Here is a 17,197-nt window from a genome sequence, read left to right as displayed (position 1 = left end):
TGGCATTCTTTAAAGAATTTATTGATTTCTTCCAACTTACTGATTGTCATTTCCTCCATTTCTATAAGGGAATTTTTCTCTTCTTCTTTAAGGGCCTCTGTCATCTTCATCAAGTTACTTTTAAGGTTATTTCCTTCTACTTTATCTGTGTTGCGGTTTTCAGGTCTTGATGATTTAGAACCACTAGTTTCTGGGTACCATATTGCATTTTGTGTCGTTGAATGTTCTTACACTGCCATCTACTCATCCCTTCTGCCAAATAGTATAGATAGGGTCTGTAGCTCTGGTGGTTTCTCTTCCTCCAGGTGGAGTCCCTTATTCCAGGTGTAGTTGGGGTTTCTTTCTCTGGGTGCAACTGTGGACTGTGACTCTGATAGTCACTGGTGAGGTGGAGGGCTTAGCTGGGGAGGGTGCTGCTGCTTGGTCACTGATGGTACTAGGTCGGGGAGGAGATAGGGCTAGGTCTTAGACATCATGGCTCTCCAGTATCTCAGTCACCTGTCCCTGCAGGTGTAAGAGGAGCAGGTGGTTATTGATGCAGCTGTGAGGGATGGTTGCTTGCTCTGCTATGTAATCTTATGTTGGGATCATTGTATGTGTAGCCTATTTTTGGCCATATCATTGTTATTAGACATATGACTGTTTTATTTAGGACTCAAGTCAAATTTTATTTCATTATACATTATATTTTATCTGAAATTACTTTTTAAAAGTGTTGTCATCTAATACGTATTTGGTGTATGATTTCTAAACGAAGAATGGAAACCAGTTGATTTCACGTAATTTCATTTTATTTTATTTTTACTTTTATTGAAAATAGATTATTTTTTCACATAATTTATCTTCATTACATTATTATCTGTTTTGATTTTCCTTTTTTGTTTTTGTTGTTTTTCTTGTGTTCTTTTTCTTGAAGGAAGGAGGAACTGAGTGTGTGTGTATGTGTGTTTGTGAGAGAGAGAGAGAGAAAGAGAGAGAGACAGAGACAGAGACAGAGACAGAGACAGGGAGATAGGAGAAAGAGATGAAGTTGGATGAATGGGATATGTGGAGCTGGATAGTATATGGGAAAAGTTGGTGGAAGAGAAAGAATATTATTGAAATATATTATATAAAAAATTAGAAGGGATGATAAAATAAAATAAAACAGAGATTGTAGAATGAAAATGCACAATAAACTTGTAAATAAATAAAATATTCACATATTTTTCTTATACAGTCTATAGAAATTTGTTTTATAATGTAAAATACAATATAATACTTTCCTATCAGTGGCTTTAGCTTCCTCTGAGGATCATGCCATCTACATACTCATTATTATATAATAGGACGGTATCATTTACATTTCACATGTATGATAATGTCTTACCAGAAATATGCAAATTTTCATGGAACTATTGTGTTTGATAGATGATACCTAGACCCCAAAGTAGTGATACATGTACCATAAAATAAAAAAGGGATGCAATATCCATTGGTTAGTGGAGTTAGTGAAAGTCTCATGAAGAACTGGAGATGTATCCTTTGTCACAATTCCTATGGTACTTAGAAGAATTAACTGATATATTGCTTTCTTTTTTTTTTTTTTTTGGTTTTTCGAGACAGGGTTTCTCTGTATTGTTTTGGAGGCTGTCGGTCCAGCCCGGCCTCAAACTCACAGAGATCCACCTGCCTCTGCCTCCCCAGTGCTTCCACCACCGCCCGGCAATATACTGCTTTCTTAATAGATCTAATTCTATTGTTAAAAAATGTAATTAATGATATTAGTGTTACATCAAAGATATGTTACATCATACATAGATATTACTGTGTCACATGAGAATAAAATATATGAGTTGCATAGTAAACTTCCCAATATTGGAAAACAGTAAATATCATTATCATTTAGATTTTGTAGATTAAAAATAACTGAGACATAGGAACTTAACTTGTTTCAGAACAAAGATCTTATATTAATTGGATCTGGTATTAAGGCTCACACATTCACATTCACATTCAGACATCTGTGTTGAAACCTCCTCAAACCTTGCTCACACCCTTCAATACCTTTCAATAAAATACCTGATTATAACTGGAAATCTTATGTCAGGGGCAAAATGTTTACAAGGCAAGAAGAAAGACTTATGTTTAGTCCTGAACCCATTAAGACTAGGCAAAATGCTATAGGCTAGTGATCACAGCCCTGGAGAGGCAGAAATGGGTGGCTTTTTAGAATGCACCAGCAGAACAGCCTATCCAATTACTCAACAAAGAAAGAAAGGAAAAGAAAGGAAATCCAACAGCCCCCAAAGAACACTTCAGATTGTCTTCAGGTACAACTGTCATCTTACACACACACACACACACACACACACACACACACACACACACATGCATCAGGATGCAAACACAATGTTATGTCAATGTGTTACCATTGCTGGCATAGCTTTGGTCATTTATGTATATAGAAACTCTTTAAATTAAAATTACTATGTGGACCTTGTAAAGCAAAACCACAAAGGCAATAAGGGTCTTTCCCCTTTCAGTTTTGTCATCTTCAATATATGATAAAACAAAATTGAAATAGAAATGTAATACATTTTAGTCCTATAGCAGCATCAGTTCATTGGAGGGGGGGAGTGTTTGTTTTGTTTTGTTTATAAAGTGAGGCAATATTACTTCCTGCTTTGTGGGCTGTGAGAATACTGTTGCAACAATAACTTAAGCTTGTAGTGACAGCCTGAAAGCTGCCATAAATTATGCATATAAAAGGAGTTTCCCATGCTCCTATAAAAGCATTAGGATAAATAGATGATAGATCAATTTGTATCAAAGTATTAATAAAATTATTTTTATCTTTAATCTAGTTACAAAAAGAAAAAGAACATGCACAGAAGATGGATGATCACCTACAAGTGTAAACTTTAAATCAGCATATATTTACATAGCAAATAAGTAATATGAGAATTATCCAAGCTACAGATAATGTGAAAGCACTGAAAAACTGTTATGTTTTCTGAAATTCACAGCACAGTGTTTGGGAAGTAACTCAATAGTATATCATGACTTTGCATGAATAAGAGACAAAATTTCTGAAGCATTAGTATTCAAAAATATATAATTTTTCATGTACTACATCATGTTCATTCTTTTTTAAATATTTTTATTTTAATTTTAAATAGCTTGTTTTACATGTCAATCCCAGTTCCCTCTCCCTCCCCTCCTCCCGCACCCTTCCACCATCCCCCCCATCCTCCCACCCTATTGCCAATTACTTCCCCATAGGGGATACCTAGAGTCTGTCATTTCACTCAGGGTAGGGTTCAGGCACTTCCCTAAGAGTCCAGGCTGAGAGAGCAACCCTCTTTGTGTTATGGACACACGATGTCTGTTACTATTCGAGAGATAAACACTGATCCACTGCTCAGGACACCATAGGTTGCCCAGGCCTCCTCAATGACTCTCACATTCAGGGGGTCTGGATCAATCCCATGCTGCCCTCCCAGCTGTTGATCTGGGGTCCAACAGCTCTCCCCTGTTTGGATCAGCTGTCTCTGCTGCTTTTGCCAGCCCATTCTTTGCCAATTTGCTCATTGCTCTTCTCTCTCTGTCGCTGGGCTCCTTGGGTTCTGTCCAGTGTTTAACTGTGGGTGTTTGCCTCTGCTTCCATCAGTCACTGGATGAAGGCTTCCAGATGGTTATAGACATCAAGTTCATTATCAGGAATGGGCATTCGAGGTGGTCTCTACACTATTGCTTAGCTTGCCAATTGGTGTCATCCCTTTAGATCACTAGAGGTCACAATGGTGCCTGATCTGTCTTCTAACCTATGATTCACTCTTCCCCCTATCCTACCCCCCCAGTCAACCTTCCTGTTCCCATATGACCTACTCTCTCTTCCTCTTCTCCCCCTCTCTATTTCCCAGCTCCCCCTCCCCCACCCCTGGCCATGTTCCCCATCTGTTCAGAGGTCTTGCCTCATTTCTCTTCTCTTGGTTACCATGCATATGTTTTAGGTTCTTTTCTGTTTCCCAGACTCTCTGTCAGTGGAATTGCAGACTGGCACTCTCCTGATCCATGTCTAAAATCCATATATGAGTGCGTACATACCATGTTTGTCTTTTTGTGACTGGGTTACCTCACTCAATCCAGCCACACTGAAACTTTTAGAAGAGAAAGTGGGAGATACTCTTCAACTAGTTGGTACAGGAGACCACTTCCTGAACATAACACCAGTGGCACAGACACTGAGATCGACAATTATCAAATGGGACCTCATGATACTAAAAAGCTTCTATAAGGCAAAGGACACAGTCAACAAGACAAAAAGGCAGTCCACAGAATGGGAAAAGATATTCACTAACCTCACATCTGACAGAGGGCTAATCTCCAAAATTTACAAAGAACTCAAGAAGCAAGTCTCCAAAACACCAAAGGATCCAATTAAAAGGTGGGGTACAGAACTAAATAGAGAATTCTCAATAGAGGAGACTAAAATGGCCAAGAGACACTTAAGAAAGTGCTCAACATCTTTAGCCATCAGGGAAATGCAAATCAAAACAACTCTGAGATACCATCTTACTCCTGTCAGAATCAAAAACACGGAAGACAATTTATGCTGGAGAGGAGGTGGAGAGAGGGGAACACTTCTCCACTGTTGGTGGGAGTGCCAACTCATACAGCCACTTTGGAAATCAGTATGGAGATTCCTCAGGAAAATGGGAATCAATCTACCATGTTCATTCTTTTATAAAACATCAAAAATAACACAATTTTATATCATTGACATTCAACCTATTTCTTTTTTAAATAAATTTTTATTTAAATTAAAAGCAATCTTATTTTACATACCAATCCCAGTTCCTTCACCCTCCTGTTCTCCTATGCCTCCCACCAACTCCTCCTCCCATCCCTGATACACTTCCCAGGGAGGGTTAGGCCTTCCATGGGGGATCGTCAAAGTTTGTCATATCATTTGGGGCAGGACCTAAGTCCTCTCCCATGTATCTAGGCTGAGAGAGTATCCCTCCAGAGGAATTTGTACACTAGGTACAAACACTGGTTCCATGACCAATAGTCCCCTAGTCTGCCCAGGTCCCCCAGCTGATACCCACATTCAGCAGTCCTATGCTGGTTTCCCAGCTGTCAGATTGGGGTCTGTGAGTTCCCACTTGCTCAGGTCAGCTGTTTCTGTGGGTTTCCCCAGCATGGTCTTGATGCCTTTGCTTATCTCTCCTCCCTTTCTACTACCTTAAATGCCATCAAAGAACCTGCACCCAGTAGCTGATGGAAGTAGAAGCAGAGATATACAGCTAACCACTGAGCCAATCTCCTGGAATCAACATGTTTCTTTTATAAAGTCACTGTGTTATATGTGTATACAAATATTATGTGTTGAGGAGGGTGTGTGTGTGTCCTTAGAAAGGGAGCCATGAAAGCATATGAAGAATTCTAATGAGAAGTGAGAGGGGAGCAACAAGTGATTAGTTTGGGATATTTGAGACATGCAAACAAGAGTAGAAAGGGGGAAGAAGATTCAGGAAGAAGGGAAAGGGATAGGGGTAGAAGATGGATTTTGAATGAGAAATAAGAACGAAGTATAACAATACATGTCTGTGAAAATGTAACAATGAAACATAATACATGACAACTCAAAATTTAAAAGTAAAAATAATGAGGAATTAAAATTTGTATGTGAGAAAAATTATTGTAAATATGCCTTTTAGGTTAGAACTAGAAAATACCTCACTGATAGCTACAGTGAAGAAACAAAAGGAGAATATAGAACATCTGCAAAGACATCTGCAAGACACACACAAAGACGTGGTACAGAGTTCCAATTTGGTAAGTCAGTTTCATGTTAATTTCCTTTCTGGCAATAAAAAGAAATACTTTAGGAAACATATTAAATGTCTCATAAACATATTTTATTGTTTGGTAGGTTTTTGTGTGTATATACAGTGTTTTAATCAAATCTACCTCCTAATTTCTATACTTTAATTCTTTCTTTATTACTTTCATCACTTTCCCTCTTAACTTCATGTACACACGTTGGATTATTTTCAATGCAGTGTTTCAGTTCACTGATGCCAGTATGTTCATGGATGTAAGACCATCTATTGGAGCAAGGCTAGTCTCTCAGGTTCACTTCCATGGTTAAGGCAGCTTTCCATCTCCGAGAAGCCACCAATTTCTCTTTGAATTAACTAATTCCATGGGAAGGAATGGTTCAGGGTGAATAGCATAGCTTTGGGATAGGGCGTGATCCTAGTAAGGTGCCCCGATGTGGGTTGATTTCCCATTACCACATTAATGAGTATATTTTACAATTTAGATTTAACGCTGCTTACATTAGTAATATTTGAAAAGGCAATATATTTTTCAAGTTTAAAAATTGTTGTCTGAATCATTTTCTCAACCTTGAAAGAATCAAATGCCAAAAGCAAAAGAATCAAATACACTAGAATTATTTGAGTTACATTTTTTTTCTTTTTTCGAGACAGGGTTTCTCTGTATTGTTTTGGAGGCTGTCCTGGAACTTGCTCTGTAAACCAGGCTGACCTCGAACTCACAGAGATCTGCCTGCCTCTGCCTCCCGAGTGCTGGGATTAAAGGCGTGTGCCACCAACGCCCGGCTTGAGTTACATTTTTGCTAAATATAAATTTAAATTTGCTGTAATCACAGGAGAACAAGAACCTCTGTAAGAAGCACGCTTCAGTAATACATGAGATGGAAAACACAATGAGGACTTTGAAGTCTGAAGTTTCCAGTGTTAAAACTTCCAATGAGTCAAACAAAAGTGAACTGGAAAAGTACAAGCAATATTATCTGGAAGAATTAAGAAATAAAAACTTCTTATTGCATGAATTAAACAGGTGAGTGAAAGAGAATGTCGGAGAATAGGCAATCAGCTCTTTAATCCATTGCTAAATTGTAGATGTTAGTAACATTTTACCTGAGACTAATGGAATGGAAAACTTACCTGGACAATATGGTTTTTTTAGACAGTTACGTCAGAAGGTGGCCCTTCAGATAAAATGTTATTCCGGGTACATTTTATTACTTTCCCTCTTTTGGTTAATACTTGGATTTTTCCTCATTACGATTCTCATATTGTTAAACAAAGCATTCATACTTTCAGCCACAGATTTCTAAAAGCTTCTAATTAAACACAGTCATACAGTTATAAAATTACCCATTATCATATAAAAACAAGACACATACCCAGAACACAAGTCAGCAGGCTATGTGAAGTCCTGCAGAGCCTGGATCTTTAAATCTGACAAGGGAAGCTAGGGAATAAAGAACAGTACATGGACACGTGGGCAGAAAAGATAGAATCTGATGGAGCATATGCACTCTTAGAGACCAGCACCAACTACTGCCATGAAGCTGAAGCTTAGTGTGTTAAATATATACAGCACCGGGATGGGAGGGTGTATTGTCTACTCTCTGCAGCCCTCTATGCTGTAACATAGAGGAAACAAGGAAGCTGCAGTTGCTACCATTTGGACACATAATTTTTTTTTTTAAGTTTGGCTGTTTGGGGATGAGTACAACTGAAACCCTAGGGGGAAAGTGTTCCTAATTCTATTGCAGTAACTTTCCTCCACTGTTATCTTTTGTCTTCTGTGACAAACCTGCATTATAGAATGTTCATATGCCCTGTATTTAGAATAGCAAAGACTACAATATTAAAGAGGATAACACGTATCGCGAAGTTGTCAAAGACAATGCCTCTGTCAGTAAGAGGGCATGTATACAAGGCAAGAAGAGGCAAGTCCCATATCTTATTCCTGGGTACTTTTGAAATGGCCAAATGGACTCAAAATTCCATTTGTTTTATTTTAATTATCAACTCAAGCCAGTTCCTTGCTTCTTTGGTTGTTTAATGTGTGTCATAACTTCTGTCAACTTGACACAAACTCAACATACCAACACTCTTTAGAAAAGGAAATCCCATTTGAGAAGTTGCTTCTGTCACATTTGGCCTGTGGGCACATATGTGGAATATGTTCTTGATTAGTGATTAATATGGAAGACCCCATTCCACTGCAGGTGGTAGGCCTGGACTGCACAAAAGAGGTAACAAAGCAAAGCATGGAAAGGCAACTATAAGCAGAATTTCTCCATTTATCCATGGTTTAAACTGCAAGTTTTTATCTTGTTTTTCTGCCTTGGGTTCTCTTGATGATGGACTGTAACTCATGAGCAAAATAAATGGATCTCCAAAATGCTTTTGATAAGTGTTTTATCACAGCTACAGAATGCAAACTAGAACTATGTTCAATGTTTAATTTTACCCACTGAATATACAAATCCTGACAAATGTTTGAGAATATCATTTTGGGTGTTTCCTCCTTTAAATCCCTAACCTTCCTTACTAGTACAAATTTGCAGAACTTTTTATATCTTTGTCTTATTAAGTGTATATATGAGAAGACTATGATGTGATGTTTTACTAAATGACCATGTAGTTAATTTAGCAATAATCATGAATGTTAATATGCTAATCATAACACATAATTATATTTTTAATTCAAGTAGAGGAGAGCAGGATGAGAGATACCATAATAGAGGGAACTATTTATTATAGGTTGGAGGGAAGATCTGGCACTAGTGAGATCTAAAAGGATGACAACAACTGACAATATAAGCAATAGTGGAGAGGCTACCTTAAATGGCCTTCCCCGGTAATGGGATTGATGAGTACCTTATTTGACATCCTAGAGCCTTCATCCAGTGGCTGAAGGAAGCAGAGGCAGACACCCACAGCTAAACAGTGAGCTGAACTCCTAGAACCCAGTTGCAGAGAGGGAGGAGTGATAAGCAAAGGGGTCAAGGCCTGGCTGGTGAAACCCACAGAGGCAGCTGACCTGGACAAGGGGAAGGTCTTGAACCCCAGACTGATGACTGGGAGGCCAGCATGAGACTCACCCAGAACTCCTGAACATGGGTGTCAGTGAGGAAGCCTTGGAACTCTATGAGGCCTCAGGTAGTAGATCAGTATTTATCCCTGGAATATAAATGGACATTGGGAGCCCATTCCACATGGAGGGATGCTCTCTCAGCCTGGACAAATGGGAGAGGACCTAGGACCTGCCCCGGATGATATGAAAGACTTTGGAGATCCCCCATGGAGGATGTCACCCTCCCTGCAGAGTAGAGTGGGGATTGGGTAGGACGTTGGTGGGGCTAATGGGGGCTGTGGAAGAGGGGAGGGAGTGGAAGTTGGCATTGACATGTAAAGCAAGCTTGTTTCTAATTTAAATAATTAAAAAGGAAAAAAGTATTTCTAATCTGACCTCAATAATTATACATCTCAGCACCAGCTTACCAGTTAAGTAATCACACATTGATGCTTTATCTTATACAGTTTCCTTTTCATTTTAGTATGGAATTTTTCGCAAAAGCATATGTATTCCCTGTTTTCTACATTGTAGGCGAGTGTGTTTGCTTGTATATGGGCATATGGATGTGAGTGTGCATTAATACAGGGGTGAGACTTTGATGTTGGATGTCTTCTTCAGTTGCTCTTTCTTACATATTGAGCATGGTTTCTCACTCCATCTGAGAGTTCACTAATTTCATTAGTCTGCTAGTCAGCTTGCTTTAGAAATGCCCTATATCTGCCTTCAAAGCACTGGGGTTTAGATGGGCTATACACCCACCTGATATTTTTGTGGTTTGGGGGATATGAGCTCTGGTCCTGTGATGCCATGACAATGCTACAATCACTTTACCTGCTGAGCCATCTTGTTAGACCCACAGTATAGAACAATCCTAAACATATAATTATATTCAGTAGGAATGAGCTAACATAGTTTTCAATGTTAAGATTCTCTTCAAAACAGAATTTATTATTGTAGTAGAATTTTTATTGAAAGTCATTTCAGACTTTTTCTTGGTATTCACATGTCTAATAACAGTCAAGAAGAGTCCCATACAGAACTTCACATGAAAATTGAGCAAAACATTTCTGCATCAAATACAGGGAATACAAGGCTGTTCCATAAGTGCTCTTGTGTGGAAAAAACTCACCAATTTGAAAACAAAGATGGGGAAAACATGGTAGAGCCTTCTTCAAGACCAGGATCTACTCATGCCTGTGTGGAACACTACCCATGGATGGTGTGTTTCAGTATCAGTTTCCTTTGAAGTTCATATTTATGATATACTTCTTGTTTTCAATTTGATATGCAATTAAGTTATTTATTTGATTTATATGTATAAAGCTAAGGTTCTAATAATATGTGTCATTAATGAGAGAAAACAAATTTTCTATTTTGGGTTTTTTTCCTTTTCTTAAACACAAATTCTTTTCTCATGCAATAAAATCTGAATACAGTTTTTCCTGTCTTCCCTCTCCCAGATCCTCCCTCATGCTTGGGTCTGACCCAGACCCTCAGCACTTACATTATGGCTTTCAGTTTAGCACTTGACTATTTTAATTTTATCTGATTATATTTTATTTTTTTATGCTTGATTATCTCCTAGAAGCCTGTTCTTTCTAATGAAAGGAAAAAAGGAGGTGGATCCAAATGGGAAATTTTCCCATATTTAAGGTGTCCCTCAAAATATTATCTTCAAGAAATGCAAATTTACCTTTATTGAATAAATATAACTAAATTACTAAACAGTTACATTTTACATCCTGTCAAAGCCTTATCTACAAGACATTTTAGCATGTAAATATAGCTACAGATGCATTTGGACATGCTGTGGAAAAGTTTCTGTGTCATTGTGTCTGCTAGTACCTGACGGGACTTTAAGGGTTCTACAGATCCCCAAGGTTGCTACATTAAATCATAAGTGTGTGATTGACATTTAACCCCTTATAATTAAGTTTATATTTAAGTTGTAAGGAAATCTGAAAGGAAAACTCACCATGAATAAAATAAACCTTTAAAACAAACAAAAGTATACTATCTTCTGGCTATGTTTAAAATGCTCCATTAACTTAAAAAAGATTTTATGCCCTTTATTGTCATTTAATTTACATCATTTTAAATGTTTATTACTGCAGTGATTATTCTAATTACAATTGTTATGAACACTTAGCTTTTCAAAATAAAGTTCACTGTGCCTACCAATTGTCCCTTCCTTGAATGATTGATGGATAAGGCAGAAGTGACACAAACAACTTCAAATATCACCTACCACAGATATCATTTGGGTACTTCTATTAGGATATGTATGCGAAGGCACACATTTCCTAGTATCTCTAGTGGACACTTAAGAACAACTTTTCATTTACCTGTTTAATTGCATTCATAATAAGCTATCTTTTCCATATTATTTGCAGACAGGAAGGAATCAAGGGTTAAGGATAATTGAAACATAATCAACTAATTATCTATATTTTGACCCAGCAGAAATTACATAAACTATTCATTTGAATAAGTTTAAACACATACTTATATCCTTGTTAATGAAATACCCTTATCTATCTATGTACAATGAGTCATAGCTTTCTTGGTGTTTATTTCTCATTTTCAAAGAGCAAGTTTTAGGTGGCTTAGGCAGTATTATAGTGAAACAGCTTACAATGGGAACTACTAAGTGACTGATGAAATATATAAACTATCATATACTAAATGGATGAATTTAAAATCATCCTGTTAGCCTACTTTTCCATTTTTTTCTCAAAGATATGAAGTATCAAACTCCAAATGCTACAGAATCATGAAGTGGAACCACCACGTACAAAAGAAAAGGAGTTGGACATGATTCTTCTATGAATCGTTAAGCACAGCTTAAATTAAAAAAAATGTCCTCCTCCATTCTAACTTAAAAAATCAGAGCACATTACTCTATAAAAACAAGGACTGTAACGCTTGCTTTTATAGATGGCTGTGAACTATGAAGTATTAATGCTTTCACCTAGATCAGTGGTTCTCAATCTGCCTAACAATACAATCCTTTAACACAGTTCCCCCTGTTGTGGTGACCCCCAGCCATAGATAATTCCATTGCTACTGCATAACTGTGATTTTGCTACTGTTGTGAATCATAATGTAAATATTTTTGGAGACAGGTTTGTCAATGTGGTCATGACCCACAGGTTGAGGATACTCAAAGTACTTTAGATCCTAAAGTATTTATGAAGCCAGAAAAAAAACCTGCTTAATGCCAAGTATTTCCAGATAACTGGAGAAATGCTTTTCTTATATTAAACATATGAATTAAAAACTACATGTTGTTTCCTTGTGAGATATGTTCACCAATCAAGGTAAACATCCTTGGAAATATTAACTTTGCCTGAATATTTTTATTAGTGCTTATTTCCAAAATGTCAAATAAATGTTGACTATTTAACAAAATAGACAATGTATACATATATCAATTTGAAAGATTTGAAGTAATCATCAGTCTTGTGTTTTTTCCTTGTTTCCATCAAGTTTGTAATATTTTTAAGGCCGATGTAACCACATTCTTCATAAACTCATGATTACTAGTATGTAAAGAAAGATGAGTGAGCCTCTAGGATTGAAAATTATATTTTATATTTTTATAGTCTGAAAATTATATGAGAGAGCTAAGCGAAGGACTCGGTGACTTAAAAAAATCCATGCAACTTAGTTTGTTGACTGAGAAGAAACAAAATAGTGATGTAGGAGAACTAGCTGGATAAGATCCGAATTTTTCAGATAATTTCAGGGATTTAACTGTAATCTTAGTAATGCCTAAATAGAAATTCACTTTACACTTTGTTGTTAACATTTAAATAACATTATTTTAAGATGTGTTCAAGAAACTCAAACAGAAACTTTTTTGAGACCATGTTTTGCAATATCAAGCCAACCTGACTTCAAATTGTGATCCCTATGCCTCAGCCTTCTAAACGTTGAGTACATAACAATGAAAGCAAATTTTTTTGAATAGCATTATAATAAAAGTATTTTGTGTATTCTTCAAGGATGTTGACAGTGAATAGATTATTACTTTCGGCATGTAGCTTCACCTGCATTCTACTTCAAGTGCCACAAATATGAACTTCTTACATAATTCTTCACACCTTCTTTCTCTTTGTATTTCATTGTCTTGAGGATTAGAGAATTTTTAGACATAAGCTCTATCACTTCTAACAATGTCATAATTATCTGGATTTACTTTATTTCCTTTCTGCATCTTTCCTTTTACAACATATGGAATATATGATGGAATGAACGCCTTACTAATTACATCCTCCATATGCACAAAACATACATTATCAAATATTGGATATATTTGTGTATTGATATTTTGAGAAAAATATTAAATTTCTTGAAGAAAACGATGGTTTTGATTAGTGATATATTGGTTCAGATACTTGTCTAGGCCTGCATTGTTGCCTGGTTAGAATTAGTTCCAGAATCCCTTGAACACTTCAAAACCCATGGTTATACAATTCCCAGATAAATAGTGGTATGATATAGACAAATGTATTTTCTAGTAACCACATGTGATTGTTTTTAATCTTGGGATATTATGATACTATTTATAAATCTCATCATTTTTATTTTTTTCTCATGTTTAAAATTATTTTTTGAAATTAAAATATAACTATATAATTTCCCCTTATCTTTACTCTCTCTAAAACTTTTCTGTGTAGCAACAGCAATACCCTCCATGCGTTCTCAAATTAATATCTTCTTTTTCTATTATTATTATTATTATTATTATTATGTGTGTGTGCTGCTCAATCCTGTTTTGATTTTTTTTTGCATTTAAACTGGTTTTATGCTTTAAGAATTTCATGAACTTCATTTAATTATATTTACCCCTAGAGTATAATTTATAAATGCGATTACTAAGATTTTTCAAATATTTCGTTTTCCTAGGTCAACTAAATAATTGAACCTGTGCATAAACTATTTAAAATCTGTTTAATCATTACATTTGATTTTTTGGGGGGTGGGTGATTTTAAGACAGGGTTTCTCTGACTTTGGAGGCTGTCCTGGAACTAGCATTTATAGATTAGGCTGGTGTCAAACTCACAGAGATCTGCCTACCTCTGCCTCCTGAGTTCTGGGATTTAAGCCGTGTGCCAAATTTGTACTACTTTATAAAGTAACTATTTTTAAAACAAGATTGTCATGATTAAATTAATTTTAAACAATGCTGCAGTACTCATTACATTTTTCATTGTTTTTATTCCCTCAATAACTTTTAATTAGCCATGGTGGTATACATATAATAGTCAAAACTGCATATATATGTGTATCTCTTAATAAACACTTGTGTATAATTTTTCTTTTCCTTTTCACATTCGAAATGCTGTCTGGTGACAGATGATAATTATTTACAATTTTATATGTATATACTGATGTGAGCAGCAATATCTATATGAGGGAAATACAAATAAGAGGAGCACAATTTATAGATGTCTTTTATTTAATGATAAAGCAGTATTATAATGATTTGTTGTTAGCAATTATTAAGCAGTTACTATTAGTGTACATTTCTTTATTACATTTTTACAGAATTGGGAAACCCTTTAAGATGATAAATCCTGAACATGAAATTGGAGAATGTGGTTCTCACGGAGATTTTGAAACCTGCCAATTTGGAACGAATATGCCAGTTTCAATGCTGCAATGTTCAGTAAGGTTTACTAAGTTTTGGGGCAAGCATTAAAAGAAAAAGAATTCATTTAATTAGGGAAATACAAATCTTTTAGTACTCCAAGCAGTGAATTGAATACTTCTGATACTGTGAGAAACTTCATATCATAGGAAGTTTTTCTTTATCTATTGAAGTTATATATTTTAAACCAGAGTTTAAAGACAAGCAGTACATGAACCTAGGTTATGACCATATATTTATTAATATATAATTACTGTTCATGAAATACAATCATTTCAGTTGTAAAATTCAATGTTTTTCAACATATTTATGTCTCTATCATAACCATAATTTTATAATCATTTTTATTCTCAAAATAAATTTGATAATCTTCTTCCATCATGTAAAGCTCCCCTACTCAGTCTTGGGGGTGACATGAAACTGTTTTCTCTACAGATTTGCCTATTTTGGACATTTCAATTAAATAGCCCCTTTCTATATTGGCTATTTTTTTGTTGTTGATTTTTTTGTTTTTTTGTTTTTGTTTTTTGTTTTTTGTTTATCATTTTTTATTTTAATTTTAATTAGCTTGTTTTACATGTCAATCCCAGTTCCCTCTCCCCTCCTCCCGCACTCCCCTTCCCCCGCACCCTCCCATCCTATTGCCAAATCCTACCACATAGGGGATATCTAGAGTCTGTCATTTTACTCTGGGTAGGGTCCAGGCACTCCCCTAAGAGTCCAGGCTGAGAGAGCATTCCTCTTTGTGCTATAGGCACACGAAGACTGTTTGTATTCCAGGGATAGACACTGATTCACAGCTCAGGGCCCCATAGGTTGCCCAGGCCTTCTCGCTGACACTCACATTTGGGGGGTCCAGGTCAGTCCCATGTTGGCCTCCCCACTGTCAGTCTGGGGTCCAAGAGCTCTCCCCTGTTCAGATCAGCTGTCTCTGCTGGTTTTGCCAGCCCATTCTTTGCCAATTTGCTCATCACTCCTCTCTCTCTGTCACTGGGTTCCTTGGGTTCAGTTCAGTGATTAACTGTGTGTTTGCCTCTGCTTCCATCAGTCACAGGATGACGGCTCCCGGAAGGTTATAGACATCAAGTTCATTATCAGGAATGGGCATTCGAGGTGGTCTCTACACTATTGCTTAGCTTGCCAATTGGTGTTATCCCTTTAGATCACTCGAGGTCGCTCTGGTGCCTGATCTGTATTCTATCCTATGATTCCCTCTTCCCCCTATTCCACCCCCACCCCCTCAACTTCCTGTTCCCCCATGACCAACTCTCTTCCTCTTCACCCCCTCTCTTCTTCCCAGGTCTCGCTCCCCCCCAACCCTCGCCGTGTTCCCCATCCATTCAGAGGATCTTGTCTCAATCCTCTTCTCTTGGGTACTATGCATATATGCATATCTTTTAGGTACTTTCCTGTTTCCCAGACTCTCTATCAGTGGAAGTGCAGACTGGCACTATCCTGATCCATGTCTAAAATCCATATATGAGTGAGTACATACCATGTTTTTCTTTTTGTGACTGGGTTACCTCACTCAGGATGGTTTCTTCCAGTGCTATCCATTTACCTGCGAATTTCAAGATTCCATTGTTTTTTTCTGCTGAGTAATACTCCATTGTGTAAATGTACCACATTTTCTCTATCCACTCTTCAGTTGAGGGGCATCTAGGTCGCTTCCAGGTTCTGGCTATTACAAATAATGCTGCTATGAACATAGTGGAGCAGATGCCCTTGTTGTATGAATTTGCCTCATTTGGATATATGCCTAAGAGTAGAATTGCTGGGTCTAGTGGTAGATTAATTCCCATTTTCCTGAGGAATCTCCATACTGATTTCCAAAGAGACTGTATGAGTCGGCACCCCCACCAGCAGTGGAGGAGTGTTCCTCTCTCTCCACATCCTCTCGAGCATAAATTGTCTTCGGTGTTTTTGATTTTAGCCATTCTGACAGGAGTATGATGGTATCTCAGAGTTGTTTTGATTTGCATTTCCCTGATGACTAAGGATGTTGAGCACTTTCTTAAGTGTCTCTTGGCCATTTTAACCTCCTCTATTGAGAATTCTGTATTTAGTTCTGTACCCCACCTTTTAATTGGATCCTTTGGTGTTTTGGAGACTTGCTTCTTGAGTTCTTTGTAAATTTTGGAGATTAGCCCTCTGTCAGATGTAGGGTTAGTGAATATCTTTTCCCATTCTGTGGCCTGCCTTTTTGTCTTTTTGACTGTGTCCTTTGCCTTACAGAAGCTTTTTAGTTTCAGAAGGTCCCATTTGTTAATTGTCGATCTCAGTGCCTGTGCCACTGGTGTTATGTTTAGGAAGTGGTCTCCTGTACCAACTCCTTGAAGAGTATCTCCCACTTTCTCTTCTAAAAGTTTGTGTGGCTGGATTTATGTTGAGATCTTTGATCCATTTGGACTTAAGTTTTGTACAAGGCGATAAACATGGATCTATCTGCAGTCTTCTGCATACCAGTACCCAGTTATGTCAGCACCATTTGTTGAAGATGCTTTCTTTTTTCGATTGTACAGTTTTAGCTTCTTTGTCAAAAATCAAGTGATCATAGGTGTGTGGGTTAAAATTAGAGCTTTCGATTCGGTTCCATTGGTCTACCTGCCTATTTTTGTGCCAATACCAGGCTGTTTTCTGGACTATAG

General features: G+C 37.0%; 1 protein-coding gene across 1 annotated transcript in view; it reads left to right on the top strand.

The window, feature by feature from the left end:
• LOC121140287 overlaps positions 1-17,197 on the top strand; it is a 167,515-nt gene that overhangs the window by 138,419 nt on the left and 11,899 nt on the right. The window contains exons 38-43 of the mRNA XM_040744980.1: positions 2,847-2,896; positions 5,706-5,823; positions 6,665-6,855; positions 9,877-10,111; positions 12,498-12,609; positions 14,446-14,567. Of these exons, the coding sequence (XP_040600914.1) occupies positions 2,847-2,896; positions 5,706-5,823; positions 6,665-6,855; positions 9,877-10,111; positions 12,498-12,609; positions 14,446-14,567 (828 nt within the window). The remainder of the gene's footprint in view (positions 1-2,846; positions 2,897-5,705; positions 5,824-6,664; positions 6,856-9,876; positions 10,112-12,497; positions 12,610-14,445; positions 14,568-17,197) is intronic.

Source organism: Mesocricetus auratus, unplaced genomic scaffold, assembly GCF_017639785.1.
Source record: "Mesocricetus auratus isolate SY011 unplaced genomic scaffold, BCM_Maur_2.0 Super-Scaffold_100004, whole genome shotgun sequence".
NCBI lineage: Eukaryota > Metazoa > Chordata > Mammalia > Rodentia > Cricetidae > Mesocricetus > Mesocricetus auratus.
This window is presented reverse-complemented; position numbering and strand designations above follow the sequence as displayed.